Genomic DNA, 21,775 nt, shown 5'->3' with positions numbered 1-21,775 from the left:
GAGATTAATGAAAATTATTCCAGGAATGAAAGGCTTATCAGATGAAGCATGTTTGATGGCTCTGGGCTTGTACCCACTGGATTACAGGCATTTCCCAACCTGGGGTCCACAGACCTCTCGGTTAATGGTAAAGACTCCATGGCATAAAAAAGGTTGGAAACTCTTGCACTGCAATTTAATAGAATGGGAGGAGGGGGGGGGGGATCTCATTGAAACCTACCAAATGTTGAAAGGCCTAGATAGAGTGGATGTGAAGAGGACATTTCCTGTAGTAGGGGGAGTCTAGAACCAGAAGGCATAACATCATACTAGGATGCCCATTTAAATGAGGGTCGTGAATCTACGGAATTTGTTGCCACAGGCAACTGAAGCAGGTCATTAGGGTATTTAAGGCAGAGGTTGATAGAGGTTAATCAGAAACACATTTATATATCATATACTCATCAGCAGAAAGAGTTCTACTTCAAGGTTCAGGATTTCATGAAATCAAGTCTGACAAAAGATAGTTAACTGTATCCCTGTTTCTCTCTCCAGCCGAGTACTTCCAGCATTTTACTGTTGGATATTAATATTACAGGAAAAACTCAACCAGAATCAGGACAAAAAATATTAAATACAGAATCCTGCACAATATGCAATTAAACGAGGATCTTTGGAAAGCATAATTTAGCAATTAAAAAAGTTACTTAAAAAGGCCACAAACACTAGAACATCTGCAGATGCTTAAAATCCAAAGCAACACACACACACACACACACAAAATACTGGAGAGACTCATCAGGCCAGGCAGCATCTATGGGAAAAGAGCTCAACAGTTAACATTTCAGGCGGAGTCATGAAGAACAGCTTCAGCCGCAAGGCCGACAGTTTATTTTCCTTAGATACTGCCTAACCCTCCAGCAGTTGGTATGGGTTGCTATTTTTTTTAAAAAAGGGGTTACTTTCAACAGGTTGACTTGGCACACATGTCACGCCTGTGCGCGACCACGACTTCGCCCGTTTATAGCCTAAAACGTGGAGGGAAGACTTTGAGGTTGCGGGTTACAGAATAAGTAGCAGACATTATTACTTCGTCCTGACCGGACACAACAAGTGCTTGAATTGAGATTGAACTAGAAGGGAGCAGACTGAAAGAGACCGCTTGCTGCAAATTAAAACATGAAAGAATGAAGGAAAAAAGTCTAAATTACGCCGACGATTTGCGCTAATTTCATGACATCTTTCCCCATTTTAAACAGCACCATGTTCGTCATATTTAATTAACTATCCAGAATATGGTGATCCCACCGCCCGAAACTGCAGTAAATAATCGCTAACGTGACAATTAAATAGGGTGAAACTGGGTGGGAAAGAAAAAAAATCTCTACACAGAACTCCCACCAACGTGTCGTAAACTTAGGACTTTAAAAAACTCCTTATATCTATTTCCTCTCTGTTTCAACGTCAAAGACATTATATATTGTATTAACTTCCGTTCAGATTAATTTAACTTCAGATACAGACCCTATCCGATAAAGGGCGCAAAAATCATATTTATGCTCCGAAAGTTGCAATAAGATGTGTTAAATTCAAAGTGTTATAAAAACTTTCATTTGCAGCGACACAGCCATCGTAAAAACACGGTCGGTAAAGAATTGTTGTACCACTTGCACAAATAAACTGTCGTTTCCATATCTAACAGATTAGTTCCACATAAAACTCTCCCTAACAGATTAGTTACAATCAAGTTCCTCGCTGGTCACTTTCAGCCGCAACCAGGTATGACTGGCGAAAGGGTCGGGTCAGTGTGCGAGGACGGCGCGGGCTCTCCTCGCCAGAACCCACTCACCTGTAACGTGCTGATGTGCTTGTCGCTGAATTTATTCTCACAATATCGCAACACCAGGGAGGTTTTGCCCACACAGCCTTCGCCCAGCAGCACTACTTTGAAACAGTAGCTCTTGCCAGCCGCTGTCGCCATCACCGCGAACCGGGGAAGGCTGAGCTCGCAGGGGGAAATCTCATCAGAGCAGACACCACGGACGCTTGAATCGCCACAAAGCCTGTCGCCGTTTCGTTTCAACTGGACGCAGGCAAACTATTACCGAGCATTTGTGTTTTTTCCCTCTCTCTGTCTAAAATGGCGCCCTCTCTCCGAAGTGCAGGTAACAATCAGCTGATGCGCTGCGGGGTGGGCAGTAAATGCGGCGGAGACGCCACCCACTTCCCCCCATCCAGCGCCGACAACCCGCATCACATGGGGAAAGATGTCCGTTTGGTCAGTCCCACTTCGAGCAGACAGAACATCAGTAGGAAATGCTGGATCAATTGCAACCAGTTCTACTATTTTTAACATCCATAGCCCGGTCTCCGCCCACAGCCCGTTAGTTTAATGTCTGTTTGTGTTGAATCTGCTGCCCCCAGTCTGCAATTGCAAGTCAGTGAAATCCAGCTGTGTGTTTTCCCGATGTTTTTGCATGTGACCCCTCCGTCTTTTTCCCTTTAATTTATCTTCTAGTTCTTAATTTTCCTGCCGACTATTAACTCAATCAAAGCCATTCACGACAGCAGGCTGGAAAGTCGACTGTTTGATCTTTTCCACAGATGCTACCTGGCCTGCTGAGTTCCTCCAGCATGCTTTGCTTTGGATTTCCAGCACCTGCAGATCTTCTCGTGTTTGTGAGGGTGGGAGGCAGTATTGTCAAAAGTCAGTCAGTCAGAATCAAAAGTCCCCAGATAAATTTGAGTTCCCTCAGCTCTAAAAGTGATTCAACTGGTTATAAACTGAGGTTTAATCAAGGATTTGCTTGAACTTGTTCTACTCGTTCTCTATTACTAATGTTTGTTCACAATGATCCATGGAATGTGAATGCTGGTGGGGAGGATGGTGAGGACCAGGAAGACTTTGAGCAGCTGGAGGAACTCAGTGGGCTGATCAGCCTCTGGGAGGGAAGGAAGTGTCCAAGTTTGGGGTTGAATCCTCCCAATTAATCTGCAACAGCCATGGACGCTGCTCAGCCACAGAGTTCCACCAGCAGATTTTTGCTGCTCCAGATTCCAGTGCCTGCAGTCTCTTTGTGCCTCTATTTTCTGAACTCCGACCTTGCTCTATCCGGGGAGTGAGGACTGAGGTGTGAGTTGAGACTTGGTCCAGGGCTCTGCCAAACACAAAAGGAAGGAGGTTGTGGTTCACGAGAAAGGAAGAGTCTGTGTGAAATGTTATGCCTTGGTGCTAATGCAATAGAAAAAGTGGAACTGGGTGTATGGGATTCAGCCCTGACAGGAGATGGGCTGAGAGGTGGCATTCTCCAAAGAACTGTGTAAATCTGTCAGAATCTCGTCCACTGGAGGCTGAAGGCCTGGACGGGACCTATCCTAGAGTTGGAGGCCTATCTGCGTGTTTGATGGGGTTGGTGGGTGAGAGGGAGGAAAAGGAAATGTTTTTCTGTTGTGTTGTTGTTACTCGAGTTGTTCTGCTCACCCTTGTGGGCATACTATGTTGGCAGCAGGGTGCATGGTGACACATGCGGGCTGCCCCCAGCACACCCTTAGGCTGTGTTGGTTGATGACACATTTCATTGTATATTTTGATTTATATGTCCTAAATAAAGGATTCTGAATCAGAATCAGGTTTATTATCACTTACATTTGTCACTGTGGTTCCTTAAGGTTGTCATAGCCAGGGGTGGAAGTGAGGACAGACTCCCACTACCTAGTAAATGCTCCCAATGGTGTGCATCTGATGACCAAGCCCATCTCCTGGCCTTTGAGTGTGGCTGAGCTACTAAGCTCTGCAGAACCACCTCTACTAACAGGAGAAGGGGCAGGGGTGATTTGCTAGTGCTTTAAAACCAGTCGTTTCGAGCAGATGGGGCTTATCAGCCGTGGTTGCCAGCTCATCTAGGAGAAGAAAAACTCTGATCTCAAACCTCTGCTGCCTTATGGCTGTACTCACTCGTGGGGGAAGGCTTCGGGAGTGAGCTCAGAGGGAAAAATCTGGAGCTGGAGTTCTGGCAACTCCTACGATGTTGGTGGTGCCGAACAGTATCGGTGTCTACTGTTCCTTCGGATTTATCAGCTGAGTGGAGAGGGGAAGTGCAGCATGACAACTGCCTATCGTACTAACCTGGCTTGCATATGACAGCTGGGACGCAACATCCATAGCTGACCCTGACCAATGGAGGGCCACACGAGATAGATTAGATACTTCATCGAACCCAAAGGAAATTACAGTGTCACAACACAATTACACGTGCACAGATGTACAAATATTAGAAGAGAAGTAAGAGAGAATAAAAAATAAGTTACCTTAAACAGTCGAACAGGAGGGGGTCATCACCTCCTTGTCTATCGATTGACTCATTATAGAGCCTAATGGTTGAGGGTAAGAATGACCTCATATAGCACTCTTTGATGCAGCACAGTTGTCTTAGTCTATTACTAAAAGTGTTCCTCTGTTCAGCCAAGGTGGCACGCAGAGGGTAAGAAACATTGTTCAGAATTGTTGGAATTTTCTGTAGGGTCCTTTGTTCTACCACATCATCCAGTGCATCCAGTTTGACTCCAATAACAGAGTCAGCCTCTCTAATCAGATTATTGAGCCTGTTGGCATCACCCATGTTGATGCCATTGCCCCAGAACACCACTGCATAGAAGAATGTACCACAGACTGGTAGAATATGTGAAGGAGAAGCCTGCATATTCCAAAGGACCTCAGTCTTCTCAGGAAGGAAATGCAACTTTGGCCCTTCTTGTACATAGCCTCTGAGTTGGTTCTCCACTCAAGTCTGTCATCCAAGTGTGCCCCCAGGTACTTGTAGATCATCACCACATTCACATCCTCACCATCAATAGTAATAGGGAGCAGTGCAGGTTTAGTTTTCTTAAAGTCCACCTCCATCTCCTTTGCCTTACTAATGCTGTGCTGTAGATGATTCAGATTGCACCAATTTACAAAGCCCTCCACCAGGGCCTTGTATTCATCCTCCCATCCTCCCTTTATACACCCAACTATTGCTGAGTCATCAGAGAATTTCTGCAGACAACATGACTCAGTGTTGCATCTAAAATCCTAGGTATACTGGGTAAACAGGCAGGGAGCCAGAGGGGCCAGTGCTGCTTATAGCCACGTCTGGCACACAGCTCTGAAGCTGCACAAGCTGTGGTCTGCCAGTCAAGTATCCATTATCCAGGATACAATGGAAGTGCCAGCCTGCATTGAATGAAGCTTCTTCCTTAGCACTGAGGGCTGTATGAAGGCACTTGAGAAATCAGAAAACATGATCCTCACAGGGCTGCCATGCTTATCTCAATGGGAGTAGGCTCTGATCAGCAGGTAGGTGACAGCATCATTGACTCTCCTGATAGGCAAACGGTAGGGGACTGAGGGCTGATCTGACCAGGGGTCAGAGGTGAGCCAGGATCAGCCCCTCTAGGGTCTTCATGATGTGAGAGGTCAGGGCCACTGGACGGTAGCCATTCAAGTCTTTCGGTTGGCCCTTCTTGGGTACTGGGACCACACATGATGTTTTCCACACAGATGGGACCCTTTCCAGGCTGAGACTCAGATTGAAAATGTGCTGGAGAACTCCACTCAACTGCTCAGCACACTCCTTCAGGACCCTGGGGTTCACTCCATCCAGTCCCAATGCTTTGCCATGTCTGAGTTTCCCCAGAGCCCTTCTCACATGCTCAGTAGTGAAGGTGAGCCCATGATGATTGGGGAGTTGGTGGAAGGTAGGAGCTGAGGGAATTGAAGATTGGGACAATAGCAGTTGGTATGTGGAGGTTGATGCAGGGCAAGGAGGGTTTGTACACAGTGGTAGCCTGTGTTGTTCCTCCAGTTGTTGAACTGGAGGGGGAAGGACGGAGGAGCGGAGTTGTGAACAGGAGGGCAATTGTCAAACCTATTGAAGAATTGGTTTAACTCATTTGCCCATTCACAGCTGCATGCTGAGGCTCTACAGCTAGGCTGATTGAAGCCAGTGATGTTCTTCAAACCTCTCCACACCTTCCGTGTGCTATTCTGCCCAAGCTTGATCTCCAGATCTCTCCTGTCATTGAGAAGAGCCTTTAGATCATTGGTGACCTCTGGTTTGTTGTTAGGGAAGCAGCAAACAGTCCTTGATGGTATTACAGTGTCCACACAAAAGTTTATGTAGCCAGTGATGCAATCAGTAGATCCGTTAAGGTTCTCCCCATATGGTTCAGTAACCTCATTGTGACAGTATTGGGTTTGCTGACTACAAAGCTCAAAACTCAAGAGAAGACCTTAAACCCAATCAGATATAGATAGCTACAGGTAATCCTACTAAAGGGAGGTTAGACTGTAACAACCTACCCTTCAAGGACTAGTTCACTTCCACGTTTATCCTCCATGCCATGTGTAACTGCGAATACTCACTATCTGAGCAGTGGGTCCGCCCCCTCCCTACCAGGAAGATACTTCCAGCTAACAAAGTAGTTTAAACACAGTTCGTTTATTTTTAGTGATACATGTTTAAATTCTTAAATCACATTTCAAGCTCACTGTTCTCTATCTCAAAAAGATTTCTGAATTACACCTTCTAAAACACAAAGGATTTCCAAAACACAGATACAATTCCTGTAAGCTAAAAAGACATACCAACAAGTTGCAGACGAATAAATCGGCTGTTGCAGAAATCAAAGGCGGATGAATGGATTCCAGTTCACCTTGTCTTTCTGTAATTCTTCCTAATGTTTTTTAACAATTGCTAATAGGTCTGACTGTTCCCTACATTTATGCTGGGTTTTTTTTGCTACTTGGGTGACTTCACACATATATGACTTGTTTACAGAAACATTTTACACAAACAGTCGAGAAGCTTCTGGAGACATATTAGCTAGGTACCCACAATGCTGTGAAGCTGACTCTCTCCGCATACAAGCCTACCATTAACAGATCAGCTATTTGATGTTCTAAATGATAGTAACAATCTGGTCTCCAAGCCTTTTGAACTAAATAACCTGGTCGTATTGTCTGGTTTGAAATGAGGCCAATTAAATAATCTCATTGTTTTACACTGCAACTCTTGAATAATCACCCTCTTGCTGTGGGGTATTAGTTTGTGATATATGGACAGTGTTGTTTGTTTACAAAGCTGTCCCTTTAACTTCAGACTGACTGTTGCTTGCCATGTACATCAAGAACTGAAGATTAGCTACTGTTTACAAGAAGAAGCTGAACAAAGAATATTGTTTGGAAGTTTACCTTACCCAAAAACGACCCTTTGACTTCTAGAAATTTCAGCTCTGCTTGGCAAAAAAGAAAGGCCTGCTGGCCCTGGACAGTGAATATTGATCACATTGTGATTTCTGTTGTTGCTTTGTTGTAGCAGGACAGTGTAAGACATTTAAAAATTGCTATAAACAGTGCAAAAGGCTAATAGTGTTCATAGATTCATGGACTACTCTGAAAACAGGTGATGGAGTGGAAGAAACTGTTTCTGAAAATGGCTGGGTTGAATTGTTCTGTGATCTTAGCGATCCATTTGCAAACCTTTCATCACTCTTTGAGGAGACATCAACAGTGCACTGTTCACTTGTGGTGTGTCCTCCAAATGCTTGGCTGTTATATATTAATTATTTGATTGGCTGTCATTATGGAAGCTCAATTGTGATGTAGGGAGGGGGTCTCATTGCTGATTGGTTGCATGGCAAACTCTGTGCGTTGTCTGGAATTTTGCCCACATCGGCTTATAGACGGGATCGAGGTGTACATATCTGTTTATAGATTGTTTGCTGAAAACCATGCTTCTAGGAATTCTGTAGCATGTCACGTGCTTGCTTGCGCCATGACATTCACTGATACCCAGTCGAATTTGTGCCCCTCTTGATCTTCATGGGAAGAGACTAGGGAGAGTTGGTCATGCCACTTCACAGCCAGTTGACATTCAAGGATCCTTGTGGATAGTTTTTTCCCAGTTTGACCAACAGAATAATCGCTGCAGCCCTTGCATTGGATTTTATAGACCACATTGGTCTTGTCTAATAGCTTGATTTGTTCTTTAGGTCTGCAGAGTAGACCTCAATTTACCTGTTGGTTTATGTTCCTAAAAAGTTGAGTGTGGGTTTTCACGTTCCTGTAACTTTTTCCGGATGAAAATAATTCAAAGAGGTATGTCCCCGATGCAGGTGAATGCTGCCTTCTTGAGTCACTGCATTTTGAGGTTGCCATCGATGGCAGGAAGGGTTATGCCCCTAATGAAAATGGCTGAGTCTACAATCTTCTGCACCCTCTTATAATCCTCTGCATTGGAGGCTCCATACCAGGTTGTGATACAACCAACCACAATGCTCTCTACCCTACATCTGTAGGCATTTGCTAGAGTCTTTGGTAACATGCCAAACCTCCTTAAACTCCTAATGAAGAGAAGTCACTTGCATTCTTTCTTTGTGATTGTATCAACATGTTGGGCATGTCTGAGATGTTGACTTGTAGGAACTTGTAGCTGCTCACCCTTTCCATCGCTGATCCCTCAACGTTCATGCTTCCCTGACTTCCTCCTAATGTCCACAATCAATTACTTGACCTTGTTGAAGTTGAATGCAAATTTATTGATGCAGCACCACTCAACCAGCCAATTTATCTCACTCCCTGTATACTGTACCTCCCTGTTGCAATAATTGAGCCATTGGCAAATGTCTAGATGATATTTGAGCCACACCTAGCCACACAATCATGAGTGTAGAGTACGTAAAGCAGAGGGCTAAGTGCTCATCCATGTGATGTGCCTTTGTTGATTGTCAGCAAGAAGAAGATGTTAATAATGATCCACACTGACTGTGGTCTCCTGATGAGAAAGTAAAGGATCCAGCTGCAGAAGATTGTAATCAATGTTTGTCCCTTGTCTATAAGATGTAGAGAAAGAGTCCTAGAAAGAGAGAGGCAGAGTCATAGGTTGAATTGAATTGAATTTATTTCTTACATCCTTCACATACATGAGGAGTAAAAATCTTTACATTACGTCTCCACCTAAATGTGCAATGTGCAATCTTAGTAATTTATAATAGAAACATAAAAAACCTACAGCATAATACAGGCCCTTCGGCCCACAAAGCTGTGCAGAACATGTCCCTACCTTAGCACTACCTAGGTTTTACCCATAGCCCTCTATTTCTCTAAGCTCCATGTAGCAATTCAGGAGTCTCTTAAAAGACCTATCATATCTGCCTCCACCACCACTGCTGGCAGCCCATTCCATGCACTCACTGCTCTCTGCGTAAAAAAAACTGACCCCTGACATCTCTGTACCTACTTCCAAACACCTTAAAACTATGCCCTCTCATGCTAGCCATAATAATTTATAATAAATAGAACAGTCAATGTAATATAGAGTACACTCAAATTAGTGTGAGTTCATCAGTCTGATGGCCTAGTGGAAGGAGCCTCCTGGCTTATATGCTGTGGTATCACTTCCCAGATGGTAGCAGCTGGAATAGATTGTGGTTGGGATGGTTTCGGTCCCCAATGATCCTCTGGGCCATTTTACACACCTGTCCTTGTAAGTGTCCTGAACCATGGGAAGTTCACAACTACAGATGCACTGGGCTGTCCGCACCACTCTCTGCAGAGTCCTGCGATTAAGGGAGGCATGCGAAGCTGGGAAAGTGGTAGCCAAAGTCACTTTTCGTTTGAGGTCTGTATGAGTGCAGAAGGCAGCACCAATATTGTCATTAATTTATTATGTCGCTATTAATACAACCAGTGTAATTACTTTTTTAAATAGGTTGTAAATTAAATTGTGAAAATTGGAAGATAATACAATTAACTCTGTGCATTGGAATGAATAATTTTAAAATTAGTTGAAAATAAATCCAAGACAAAAGATTAACAAAGATAACTCACTTGCTGCCCTGTGAGCTCTAATGTTTTTTCAGGATCTAAGTTGTATCAGATGGAAAGGAACTGATGCCACTGTGCTTATGGAAACAAACATCCATAGAAAAAAGAACAAGTTCTAATTTGAATGTAAGGGAATGAAATCCATCTCCTAAATAACTAAAACTATTTTAAAATGTATTTACAAAACTACAGCAGTTAAAGGAAGGCAAAGAAGGTTGTAAAAATTAAATTTTAAACATGGACAAAAAGTTTAAACCTGCAAGGGGTATAAATAGTGGGATCATTGAAAGTGAATTGAAATAAATTAAGCATTGTCATACAAGTATAATATAATTTATTGTTTATCTTTCTCTATTTTAATATTCCTGTTCACATTTTTAGATTTTCAGATCACCAATGCTAGAACATATGTATATTCTTCCTTACATCTTCAACCTAAAAATTCAGGATGTCATGCCCAAGGAAACGGACAGTTTGGCTCACTCTGTCATCGAGTCATACAGTAATACAGAACAGAAAAATGCCATTTGTCCAACTCATTCGTACCAACCAAGATGCCCATGTAAGCTAGCCCCATTGGCTTTTGGCTCATATCCCTCGAAACCTTGCAGCAATCCAAGTGTCATTTAAATGTCGTCATTTTTCCTGCACCAGTCTAGAAGAATTCACACGGAGACAGTTATTATGGATTTTTCTATCTGTAAGAATGGATCGGTCCTAATATAATTTGTAGGACTCTGACTCAAACTGGATCAGACTTGTATTTATAGTAAGGTATGATGTCTTTTATCAGATTGCATTTAAAGCAAGATTTTGGTGAAAGATGTTTGCCACCTGATTGTGCCTGTGTAAGTAATCAGATTGAGTTAAATTGCTGCAGGATCCTGTAAAGTGTTAGATTGTTTCTGGTTTCCTTTGTCAGTTTCTGCATTTATTGTCTTGAATTTGTTGTTCTTTCATACTGTATTTTTGATATTTTTTGTGTTAACCACCTGGTCCTGCATTGCCACAAGGGGCTCTTCTGTTTCTGGAAAGGGTCTCCAACTCTGAGCCAGGCATTCGACACTTTTTTGTCGATATCTAGTCTACTCAGATCATGGGAGTGTCTTCCATTTTTCCTCAGTAATGATAATGTCTTCATTTTTCTGAGTTGTGCTCTCATTTAAGTTTAGTGGTGTGTACTTCTTATCAGAATGCATATGATCATGTGGAGTGCTGAATACTGTTTTCATTGATGAAGCTACATCCTTAGATGTTTTATCTGACTCTTGTGTAAACTATTTATGTCTGTTATTCCTCTTCTTCCTTCTGTCCTCGCAAGTGTTAATCTAAGCACATTCAAGTTTACATAATGTTTTCTGAAATTCTTATTTTTCTTTGTAAACTTTCCAGATCGGTTTCAGACCAAGATATTACATCAAAAGAATACAGTAATATGGGTATAGCAAAAATGTTTATTACCTTTGTAATGGTTTTACTGTTGAGCTTTGTTTGACAGATTTTCTTAAGCTTTGAAATAAATTCTGTCAAAAGTTTTCCCTTTATCACACTAAGATCTATTTTCTTTCCTTGTTGATATCCCAGATACTTATGTTTCATATTCATCCATCAGTTGCATTGTAACCTGCTGTTTTATATTCTACTAGCTCTGTTGCACCTTTCTTTACGTTTAATGTTCTACACTTACCTAGTTCAAAGTTCATGCTTATATCTTTAGAAAATAGTTCTACTATTTGAATTAATTGGTTTCACTTTACTGTTGAAGGACCGTATAATTTCAAATCATCCATGTATAGAATATGTGACAAGGTATAATTTGGTTGTTTCTGATTTCATACCCTATTTTCATCCAATTTAGTAAATTAGAGAGTGGGTTCAAAGCAAGACAAAACCATAGTGGGCTTAGAGAGTTGTCCTGGAAAATGACTCCGTTTATTTTAATAATGTTGATTGTTCTTTTTTGGTTGTTAATAGATAGGGTGATTACAGTACGCCAATGTTTCATCATATGCTGAAGGAATTTCACAAGTATTGGGTGTGGTTCATTAAGAATGTATTAACCATGAGCGTGAGGCAGAATTAAATGCTTTTTGGTAATCAGGATTTTGGTGATAATGAAGGATTCCTGCTTTTCCCGAGCTTGATTTAGAATTACAGAAACTATTTTAAATTGTTCTTTACATCCTTTCATCCCCTTACAGCATCCTTTGTGCTCTTCTGTAAGTATGTTGTTCTTATCTAAGTGTGTGGTGATTAACTGCGAGGTGCATGATGTCACAAGTTTACATTATCATTTGTAAAAAAGTAATAGGACATTTTGATGGGTCATTTGTGATAACAATCCTTACAGACAGCAGCTGAATTGAACCCTGGTCGTTGGCGCTAGAATAGTGTTACACTAATTGCTATGTGATGGCGTTGCCCCCTCGAGGGCTCTGCGTATGAGAACAACTGATTTCTCTAATAACTGTGGAGGTGGGGTAGGGTGGGCAACAATTGAGATTATTTGATAGAAGGATTAGTGGGGAATTGAGGAAGATACCTTCCCACCAATGATTAATGAGGATTGGAACTCACTACCTGATCACTCAAAGAGCTATTTCCTTGTCAACCTTGGATTAGGAGCTGGAGCTGGGAAGTGGGATTATCCATTGGGAAAATCTGAATGTATTAGTATAGGCATAAGTGATTCAAAGATTCAAAGTACATTTATTATCAAAGAATATATAAATTATACAACCTTGAGATTTGTTTGCTTACAGCTACAAAGCAAGACACCTGAAAGAACCCAATTTAAAAAAAGTTAAAAATAGAAGACCAACACCCAATGCACAAGAGAAAAGAAAAAAATACAAATCACAAGAAGAATTGAACTGAACAACAACACTCCGAACCAAATTGAGTCGTCAGATCTGAACCCTGGAGCAGCCTGGAGTAGACCCAAAGCCTCACTTATCAGTTCATCATATTAGTGGGCATGAAGCACAGCAGCCAGGGCAGTCTTCATAGCCTCAGCACCTTGGAGAGAGGAGTGACCACCGTGGAGAGTGAGCAAAATCAGCTCTCGTTTCGGATCCCAACACCTTGTCTTTTCAGTCCATCTGGAATGGCATCTAAATTGACCAAACTACAGAACAGCAAAAGGCGCCCTGGAGAGGAATGAACGTTCGCAGAGAGCGAGCGAAATGGGCTCTCATCTCCAACCTGGGCTGAAGAGATAATGGATGTAATGCCCGCTTCTATGGAGCACTGATCCCATTCCAAGAACTGGGAAAATTAAATAAATGTAAACAGTCCTCAACTTGAGAGAAGAGGGCCAGATGAACAGGCAAACCTGCTTAATCTCATTTCTGATCCTTCCCCTTCTCCAAACTCTAACAACTACATTCAGCCAAAGGCTCAACTTTTCTGGTCTGTATATAGAGCTCATTCAGCCCATCCTACTGTGCTGGGTCTTTGAGCTAGTTACAGAACTATGTACAGCACAGAATCAGGCCTTTAACCCATCCCAGCTATGCTGACCAATTTGCCTGAGATAGTTCCATTTGCCCATGTTTGGTTTATATCCATCTAGACAAAATACCAGACAAATAATTTATTGCTGATCTGTCACAGGAGCTTATTGGTTGTGAGTTTCTTTAGAAACATCACATGAGAAAAACTAGATTGTATATGCAAGAGATTCTGCAGATGCTGGAAATCAAAGTTCAAAGTAAATTTATTATTAAAGTCTTGTGCAACATACTGGAGGAAGTCTACAAATCAGACAGCATTTATGGAGGCAAATAAACAGTTGACCATTCAGGCCAAGTCCCTTCATCAGAACTGTAAAGGAAGGGGAAAGAAGACAGAATGAGAAGGAGGGGGGAAGGGAAGAAGTACAAACTGACAGGAGTGAGACCAGATGAGGCAGGCAGGGGAGGGAGATGAAGTAAGAAACTGAGAAGGGATAGTTGGAAGAGGTAAAGGGATGAAGAAGAAAGAATCTAATAGGAAAGGACAGTGGACCATGGAAGAAAGGATGAGGAGAACCAGAGGGAGGTGATGAACAAGTGAGAAGAGAAAGCGTGAGAGAATAACCAGGATGGAGAACAGAAGAAGAGAGGAGAGCTGTATTGTATAACTTTTCCAAGATTCCTAAATAAAGGACCTCTGTGTGAAATTCCTCTTTAAAATGTAGTTTGTGTTGGAACCATTAGCTTGTTCATTATTACATGGAATCAGACGGAATTCTCAACACTAAACAGACAGTTCAGCCCAACTGTTTTATTCCAGTATTCATCACTCAATGAGCAAACTTATTATATTGCCTTGCGAACATCACCGGTTACTTATCCGAAGTAATCTATTAGCTCTGAAATGCATTCAGATCTTACGAAATTATAAAAGTGCTTTATAACTGCAGGTTCATGCCTTCTGTCGGTGGTTACACCACCCAAGATGACATCCAACCCTGTCTGTCTTCACAGCTTATTCTCTTACTGGTATACTGCCATATTAACAGAAGATTTCTTGCCAATAGTCAGCTTTCAATTTGAGTTCCATTGGATTTTTCTCAATGAATAAAGATATAGAACATTAAACTCTTCTAACTGCAAATATATTTCTTTGGCTAGGAACCTGGAGCATTGGATTGGAAATTTTAAACATAACTTCATTCATAATTCATAGATATCGATTTTAAGAGCAGGCTGAACATACTAACGCTACTTATAAAAGAAAGTTTACAGGTAAACACTGAAATATGAATCTAAATAGGTTTGTCCAAGTCATCATGTCCACAATATTGTCTTTAAATAGGTTTTCTTGTGTAGATTATCAATCCTCTGATAATTACTAATAACTTGTCTTCCATGGAGGGATGGCTGGGTGACTGGGCTTCCCACTGTTTAAAAAGAAAAAAAGACAAAGATATTATTATAATTAAATATTTTCATTGTCATTTTTTAAAATCCCTACACTGATCTAATAAGATAAAATCTTTTCTTTGTAAAAAAAGCTTTTCAATTCCTTCGGCGAAATTGTTTCTGAAGCCACTTTGATTACAAGGAATAAATACACTGTGTTGGTCAATAATAGTGCACTAGTTTGCTGCTAGTGGCCAATACAATTGGCCCTTGGGATTTGATAACGGGAGGGTGGATAATACAACTCCTGTCTGCCTTGTAATTTTGTGTGTTTTTGCTCTATACAGAGTGGTGAGAAACCTGCAATTTCAAAGTGTTACGTCCGTGGCCCCCTCCTTTTTGAGATTCGCAAGATCACTATTAAGTCAGTTCAGGAGACCCAGGAAATGAGAGAAAGACATGCAGAATCAACAGAGTTTGGAATGTCCTGGCCTCCGAAAGGCGGAACCATTGATAATGGCTATTGCCTCTTGGAGATGGAATTGTGTATTGAATACTGTACGATGCATCAAAGCCCCCAGGCAATGAACCGGTGGGGGGGGGGGGACGTTGGTGGAGGGATTGCATCATCTCAACCTGATTGACATCTGAGACCCTGTGAGATAGGATAAAAGAGGGTCTGGGGAACAGTCCCTTCAGACGCACCAGAAGAAATGCTAGAACTCCTGTAACAGCGTAATTGCGAAAGCCGGTGGAAAGCCCATGTGCGTCCTTTTCCATTTGCCTCAGAATTGGTGGGCCTTTACCACGGAAGCACGGCTTTAGCTAACCACAAAGGGGAAATCAGTCCCCAACGACTCTCGAAGGATTGACATCATAAAAGGAATGGGCAAGTTAAACCTCCGTCTTTCTCTCCAACCAAAAAGCTGCAGCTTGAATGAACTTGAGTGACTTTTATATTTCCATCGGACAATACATTATCCCCCAGACAACGATAGAGCTATTTCTTATTGATTATTATTATACCCGCGCTTTTAGATTTAGTATTGATGACGTATATTATCTGTATGTTTGCATTGGTATTATTTTTGTGTATTTTTATCAATAAATACTGTTAAAAATAGTACCATCAGACTTCAACGGACCTCTCTATCTTTGCTGGTAACTGACCCAGTTACAAGGTATGTAACAAAAGAGAGAAATTCATCTCTGCATTAGAAACTAGGAGCTGGAGTGGTCAGTTAGCCCTTTAAAACCCACCCTACTAATTGATCCCATCTTCGTCCATGCCCATTCCCCAGTGCTCTCTGTCCTCAATCTTCCAAATCCTTTCTTCTTCCTCTTTAAATGTGCCCAGTGTCTAGTTTCCATGACCATCTGGGATAGAAAATTTGCCACCAGTTTTAAATGAATACCTCCTGTCCCTATCAAGATTTTCCCAGCAAATATCTAGTCTAGCCCATTAGGGATTTTACATGGTTCAGTAAGATAACCCCTGATGCTTCTAAACCTCAAAGAATATTGATCTAAGTTATAAATAAAATATAGAACTATTTCTGATGAGTCTTGATGAGCCCGAAACTTTGATTCTTTATTCCTCTCCATCGATGATGCCTGACCTGCTGAGTTCCTCCAACATTCCTCCAGTGTGTTGCACTGGATTTCCAGCATCTGCAGAATCTCTTGATGTTAGAACTGCTTTATTTGTACTCTTTTGGAAATGTTAACTTCCCTCGAGCATCCATGCCTGCAGCCATTACAAATCCAAGCTAACCATTGCTGGACAATTGCTTTCTGATCTCTTTGCTGTGTTGAGGATGTCTTATGCTGCAGTCTTCACATTTGGCAAGGACTTCTCAATTAAAATTGAAACAGCTTGAAAAGTAGAAATCCTGAGGAACTGCTTAAATCAAATGAATATATACATATTGCCCTTAGAAGTTAGACTGGAAATAATTGTAGATTTGGGCCCCAAATTTCCTTTGTACATCAACAACACACACAAAATGCTGGAGGAATTCAGTAGGTCAGGCAGCATCTATGAAAATGAATAAACAGTCAATGTGCTTTGTACATCAACACTGTTGAATTTCTTGCCATTAACAGTGTTCTGTCCTTCAATTGAGGATATCCAGGAAAAAAGGAAAAAAAAATCTTGTAATAGTGTTGTAGTATCTTTTACATTCATTTGAAAGAGTGGAAAGTATTTGGATTTAATGTCTGTAGGACATAGGAGCAGAATTAGGCCATTTGGTCCATCAAGTCCGCTCTGCCATTTGATCATGGCCCAAATGTTGACTGTTTATTCATTTCCATGGATGCTGCCTGATTTGTTGAGTTCCTCCAGCATTTTGCGTGTGTTGCTTTGGATTTCCAGTATCTGCAGATTTTCTCGTGTTTAATATAAAATATATGTAATATTTTAGTGATTTAAAAAAAAACTCTTACCTCCTGTGAATTTCACTATAAACAAGGTATCCTTCATTCGCACTAACCATTGTCAACTCTTGCTCAGATAGACTCAGTAACTGTGAACCTGTGAGAACCCCCAAAGACATCACAGTACTATTGAAAGAGAATAAGAAACCTACAGTGAGTATGTTTCATTTGGAGGGAAGATTAGATCTGATGAAGGTACGCTTCAGAGTGAAGAATACATCAGGTACATAGGTGAGGAGCAAGCATTGCTACAAATGAAGGAAAATAAACAAGGGTGATGCCAACTGGCTCAATAAATTGATTAGAAGGGCTGACTCTGTTTAAGGAGTCAAGCTGGACACACTGGAGGCTGTGGTAGAACAAAGAACCCTATGGAAAATCCTGGTAATTCTAGACAATGTTTTTCACCCTTTGCATGCCACCTTGGCTAAACAGAGGAGCACTTTTTGTAATAGACTAAGACAACTGCACTGCTCCAAAGAGTGCGATACAAGGTCATTCTTACCCTTGGCCATTAGGCTCTATAATGTGTCAACATATAGCCAAGGAGGTGATGACCCCCTCCTGTTAGACTGTTTAAGTTAACTTATTTTTTATTCTCTTCTCTTCTAATATTTGTATATCTGTACACTTGTAATGCTACTGTGACACTGTAATTTCCTTTGAGATCAATAAAGTATCTCTCTATCTAAATGTACCAAAGCAGCAGTGGTCCGAAATGTATGGACAGTGGGGCTGTAGTTGCTATACGTACAACCAGCAATGGGCGCATCTGCATATTTTGGATTTCTCTGTCTGTGCATTGGGAGTTGGGAATGCAGTGGATGTCAGATACACATCTACCCTCTCCCCTTGCTCCTTGAATCCCCTTCAACCCAGCAGTGTGGCAGAGCAGCAGTCACAGTGAAAAGCCCTTCCTGGGTGCATGTAACTGACTAATTGTTCACGACCCCCTCTGCTTCAAAGTCAAATGGCTTCAAGCTGAGCACGGCCATGGAGGGTGCTGGGGGCCATCACCTAACAAGGGGCTTATTCCATGCAGCTGAGAACAACAGGTGCCTTCTGAGCAGAGGCATAGTTCCATTGTGAGTTATTGAATGAGAGCGGGATATAAGCAAGTCCGAAATCCATAGGCTAGGCTTTGATTTTATATTATGCCACCCTGGGAAAGAATCAGTAGCTAGGGAAGGGGTGGAGGAAGTGAGAAACTCAACTTCCATATCTAGTCTTGGAATCAAATCTTCCTGGACACGATGTATTTTTTTGAGTAATTAGTTAAGACTGCATCCAGCTCCTGAAAATGTCTCTGAGGAACTATGTCCTGTATCTGTCACCATTCAAGGAGCAAATCTATCATAAAATATATATAACAACACAGCACAGTAAAGGCCCTTCAGCCCATGATGTTGTGCTAACCTTTTAACCTACACCAAGATCAATCTAAATTCCCTCTATTTTTTTCTATCAAACTTGTGCCTATCTAAGAGTCTGTTAAATGTCCCTAATGTATCTGCCTCTATCAACAACCCCACCAGCAGTGCACTCCACACACCCACCGCTCTCTTTAAAAAAAAACTACCCCTGATATCCCCTTTGCAAGTTCCTAGAATCACCTTGAAATCACCTTGTAGTCTTATTAGTCACTGATGCCCTGGGGAAAAGATACTGGCTGTTTACTCTATCTGTGCCTCTTATCATCTTATACACCTCTATCAGACATCTTATACTGCTCTATCAGGTCACCTCTCATCTTCCTTCGTTCAAAAGAAAAAAGCCATAGCTCGCTCAACCTTTCCTCATAAAACATGCGCTCTAATCTAGGCAGCATCCTCGCACATCTCCTCTATCCTCTCTAGTTTCCAAATCCTTCCTATAATGAGATGACCTGAACTGAACATAGTACTCCAAGTCTGGTCTAACTTAAAAGTCTAACCACTATTTTACATTGATAGGAAGCAATTGGTATTTTGTCCAACGAAAGTGGTGTTTTCGGACTATCTATCCGAATGCAAAAGCAGCCAGTTAGAAAGCAATTGAATCTGGAGGGTAACATGATGCTTGCTTACGTTCTGGAATAGCCTTTGTCCTGCAGCCATGCTGTCACCTCTCCAGCAGTGGAATCCATAGTCACCTGAGGAGCCCTGGGCAGGTACGGGAAGTTGCCATCCTGAAAGATGTTGTGCAAGAAATTAGAAACCTCGTTGAGCATCAGAACAGACAACAAGACTTATCTAGGAAAACTTGGTTGCACATTTAACACAGCATTCTCCTTCGCCATCTGATGACTTTGCACAGAGAAATCAAATGAAGACTCAGATGTTTACCAGAAGGCAAAGAACTGGGCATGCATAGCCGAAGAACTGAGAGAAAGGGAGGTCCTCCTCAACATAGCGGCTGGATCTCGTTAATATTTGTATTTCCTCAGCCGGACGTGGGCTATTTGAGGAGGGAGCAGCAGAACTTCCCAATGGAGGTGGTGGTGAGTAGGTTAGGAGGGGGGAGATCTCAAACTTTAGATTGGGGAAGGATCAGGAATGGGGAGAAATACCAGGATTAGGAGAGGTGGGAGTAGAGTAGAAGGAGGTGGCTTTGGGAAAGGGAGAGGCTGGATTTCAGAGAAAGAGGGAGGAAAAGAGAGAGAGGAGGATAGGGAAAGGAGTGTAGAAAGAGAGAGAGGGAGAGAGAAAAGAGAGATGGGTGAGAGAAGGATAGAGAGGAACGGAAGGAGGGGTAGAGAAGAGATAGAAAGGGGGGGGATGGAGAGAGAGAGACACACACACGCGCAGAATGTGAGGGAGAGAGAAAGTGTAGTTGAGAATGTAGGTAACAGCAACATGGATTGGTATTAGAGAGGGGTGCTGTGGTGGGGAGAGGTTCACTGCTCACTCTACTTTAATCTATATTCCCTGTGAAGCCCAATTTGAAGGTATCTTGTACTATCAAAAGACCATAAAATCATAAAATATAGGAGCCAATATAGGTCACTTGGCCCATCAAGCCTGCTGCACCATTCATCAATGCTAATTTATATCTTTCAACTCTATTCTCTTGATAATCTTTAACCCTTTTACCGATCAAGAACCTATCAAGCTCTACCTTAAATATACCTAATGATTGGGCCTCCACATCTCTCTGTGGCAATGAATTCCACACATTTACTACCTTCAGGCTGAAGAAATTCCTGCTCATCTCAATTTTAAAGCAACATTACTATATTCTGAGGCCATAGCTCAGATCCTAGGCTCTCCTATCAATGGCCATTCTATTTGGACCTTCCACCTGCTGGTAGGTTTCTATGAGATCCTCCTCATCCTTCTAAACTCCATCAAGTATGGGCCCACAATATCATACACTCCTTATATGTTAAGGTGTTCATTCCCAGAATCATTCTTGTGAGCCTCCTCTGGGACCCTCCTCAAGGCAGCACATCTTTCCTTAGATACTGGATCCAAAATAGCTTCCAGTATCCCAATTGCAGACAGACCAACACTTTATAAAGTCTCAGCAATACATCCTTGCTCCTCTCAAAATGAATGAAAAAGGCAGGTAAACATGAAGATGGCAGGGAAGAAGCAGGATTAGAGTGGAGTAAATGATGGCCCTTTACTTAATACTATTATTAAGTAATAATAATAAATGATGGCCCTCCTATTTCCAACAATACATTGTGGAATATCCTCTCTCATTACTACCATCAGGGAAGAAACATTGATGATTAAAGCAGGGGTTCCCAGTCTGGGGTCCACGGTTTCCTTGCAATGGTATTGGTCCATGACATAAAAATGATTGGGAACCCCTGGATTAAAGATTAAAGGGTAGCATTAATTATCACACATACATTGAAAAATTGAAGTATACAGTGAAATTCATCATTTGTGTCAAATCAAATCAGCAACAGCTGTGCTGAATGCAGCGTGCAAGTGTCTCCAGGCTTCTGGCGCCAATACAGCAGGCCCACAACTTACTAACCCTAACCTGTACATCTTTGCAATATGGAAGGAAGCTGGAGCACTCAGAGGAAATCCACACAGTCTTTACAGGCAGTAGTGGGAATCAAACCCCAATTAGTGATCACCGGTGGTGTAAAGTGATTGTGCTGACCATTATGCTACTTTGCCACCATAGTACAGAAGCTTGAAGACCCACACTCAAGATTTCAGGAACAGCTTCTTCCCCTCTACCATCAGATTTCTGAATGGACCATGAACACTACTACCTCACTATTCATAAAATGCTGCAGGAATTCAGCAGGCCAGGCAGCATCTATGGAAAAAAGTACAGTCAACATTTTGGGCTAGACCGTTCGGCAGAAATTTCGACTGTACATTCTTCCATAGATGCTGCCTGGCCTGCTGAGTTCCTCCAGCATTTTGTGTGTGTTGCTTGGATTTCCAGCATCTGCAGACTTTCTCTTGTTTGTAATTGGATTACCTCACTATTCATCTTTTGTATATTTATTTCTTCTGTTATTATTATAACTTATCGTAATTTGGTATGCCAACACTGTATTGCTGCCACAAAGCAACATATTTCCTGACTTATGTCAGAGACAATAATCCTGTTTCTGGTTAACTGTTAAGATTGGGATCTAGTGCAGGAAAGCACAGAGTTGACTGTACTTCCTCAGAAGGCTGGCGTCATTCAA

General features: G+C 41.8%; 2 protein-coding genes and 1 long non-coding RNA gene across 18 annotated transcripts in view; 1 reads left to right on the top strand and 2 right to left on the bottom strand.

Moving 5' to 3' along the window:
* Positions 1-3,558, bottom strand: part of LOC132381063 (ras-related protein Rab-21-like) — a 119,301-nt gene extending 115,743 nt beyond the window's left edge. For 2 of the 12 annotated variants that reach the window (XM_059950235.1, XM_059950234.1), the window contains exon 1: positions 1,829-3,537. In XM_059950235.1, the coding sequence (XP_059806218.1) occupies positions 1,829-1,960 (132 nt within the window). In that variant the 5' untranslated portion in view covers positions 1,961-3,537. Of the gene's footprint in view, positions 1-1,828 lie in introns of all 12 variants that reach the window. The other 10 variants (XM_059950238.1, XM_059950237.1, XR_009507911.1 and 7 more) reach the window with 9 other exon arrangements.
* LOC132381064 (uncharacterized) lies at positions 2,005-16,729 on the top strand. Its single transcript, XR_009507912.1, has 2 exons — positions 2,005-2,144; positions 15,039-16,729. It is a non-coding gene; the product is annotated as an uncharacterized LOC132381064 (long non-coding RNA).
* eps8l3b (EPS8-like 3b) overlaps positions 12,534-21,775 on the bottom strand; it is an 85,253-nt gene continuing 76,011 nt past the window's right edge. For 3 of the 5 annotated variants that reach the window (XM_059950223.1, XM_059950224.1, XM_059950222.1), the window contains 3 exons: positions 19,197-19,297; positions 17,140-17,256; positions 12,534-14,729 (listed from right to left, as the gene is read on the bottom strand). In XM_059950223.1, coding sequence (XP_059806206.1) covers positions 14,681-14,729; positions 17,140-17,256; positions 19,197-19,297 — 267 coding nt within the window. In that variant the 3' untranslated portion in view covers positions 12,534-14,680. The remainder of the gene's footprint in view (positions 14,730-17,139; positions 17,257-19,196; positions 19,298-21,775) is intronic. The other 2 variants (XM_059950226.1, XM_059950225.1) reach the window with 1 other exon arrangement.

Source organism: Hypanus sabinus, chromosome 25 (assembly GCF_030144855.1).
Source record: "Hypanus sabinus isolate sHypSab1 chromosome 25, sHypSab1.hap1, whole genome shotgun sequence".
Taxonomy (NCBI): domain Eukaryota; kingdom Metazoa; phylum Chordata; class Chondrichthyes; order Myliobatiformes; family Dasyatidae; genus Hypanus; species Hypanus sabinus.
The sequence above is the reverse complement of the archived record's forward strand: the minus strand, read 5'-3'. Positions and strand labels throughout refer to the sequence as shown.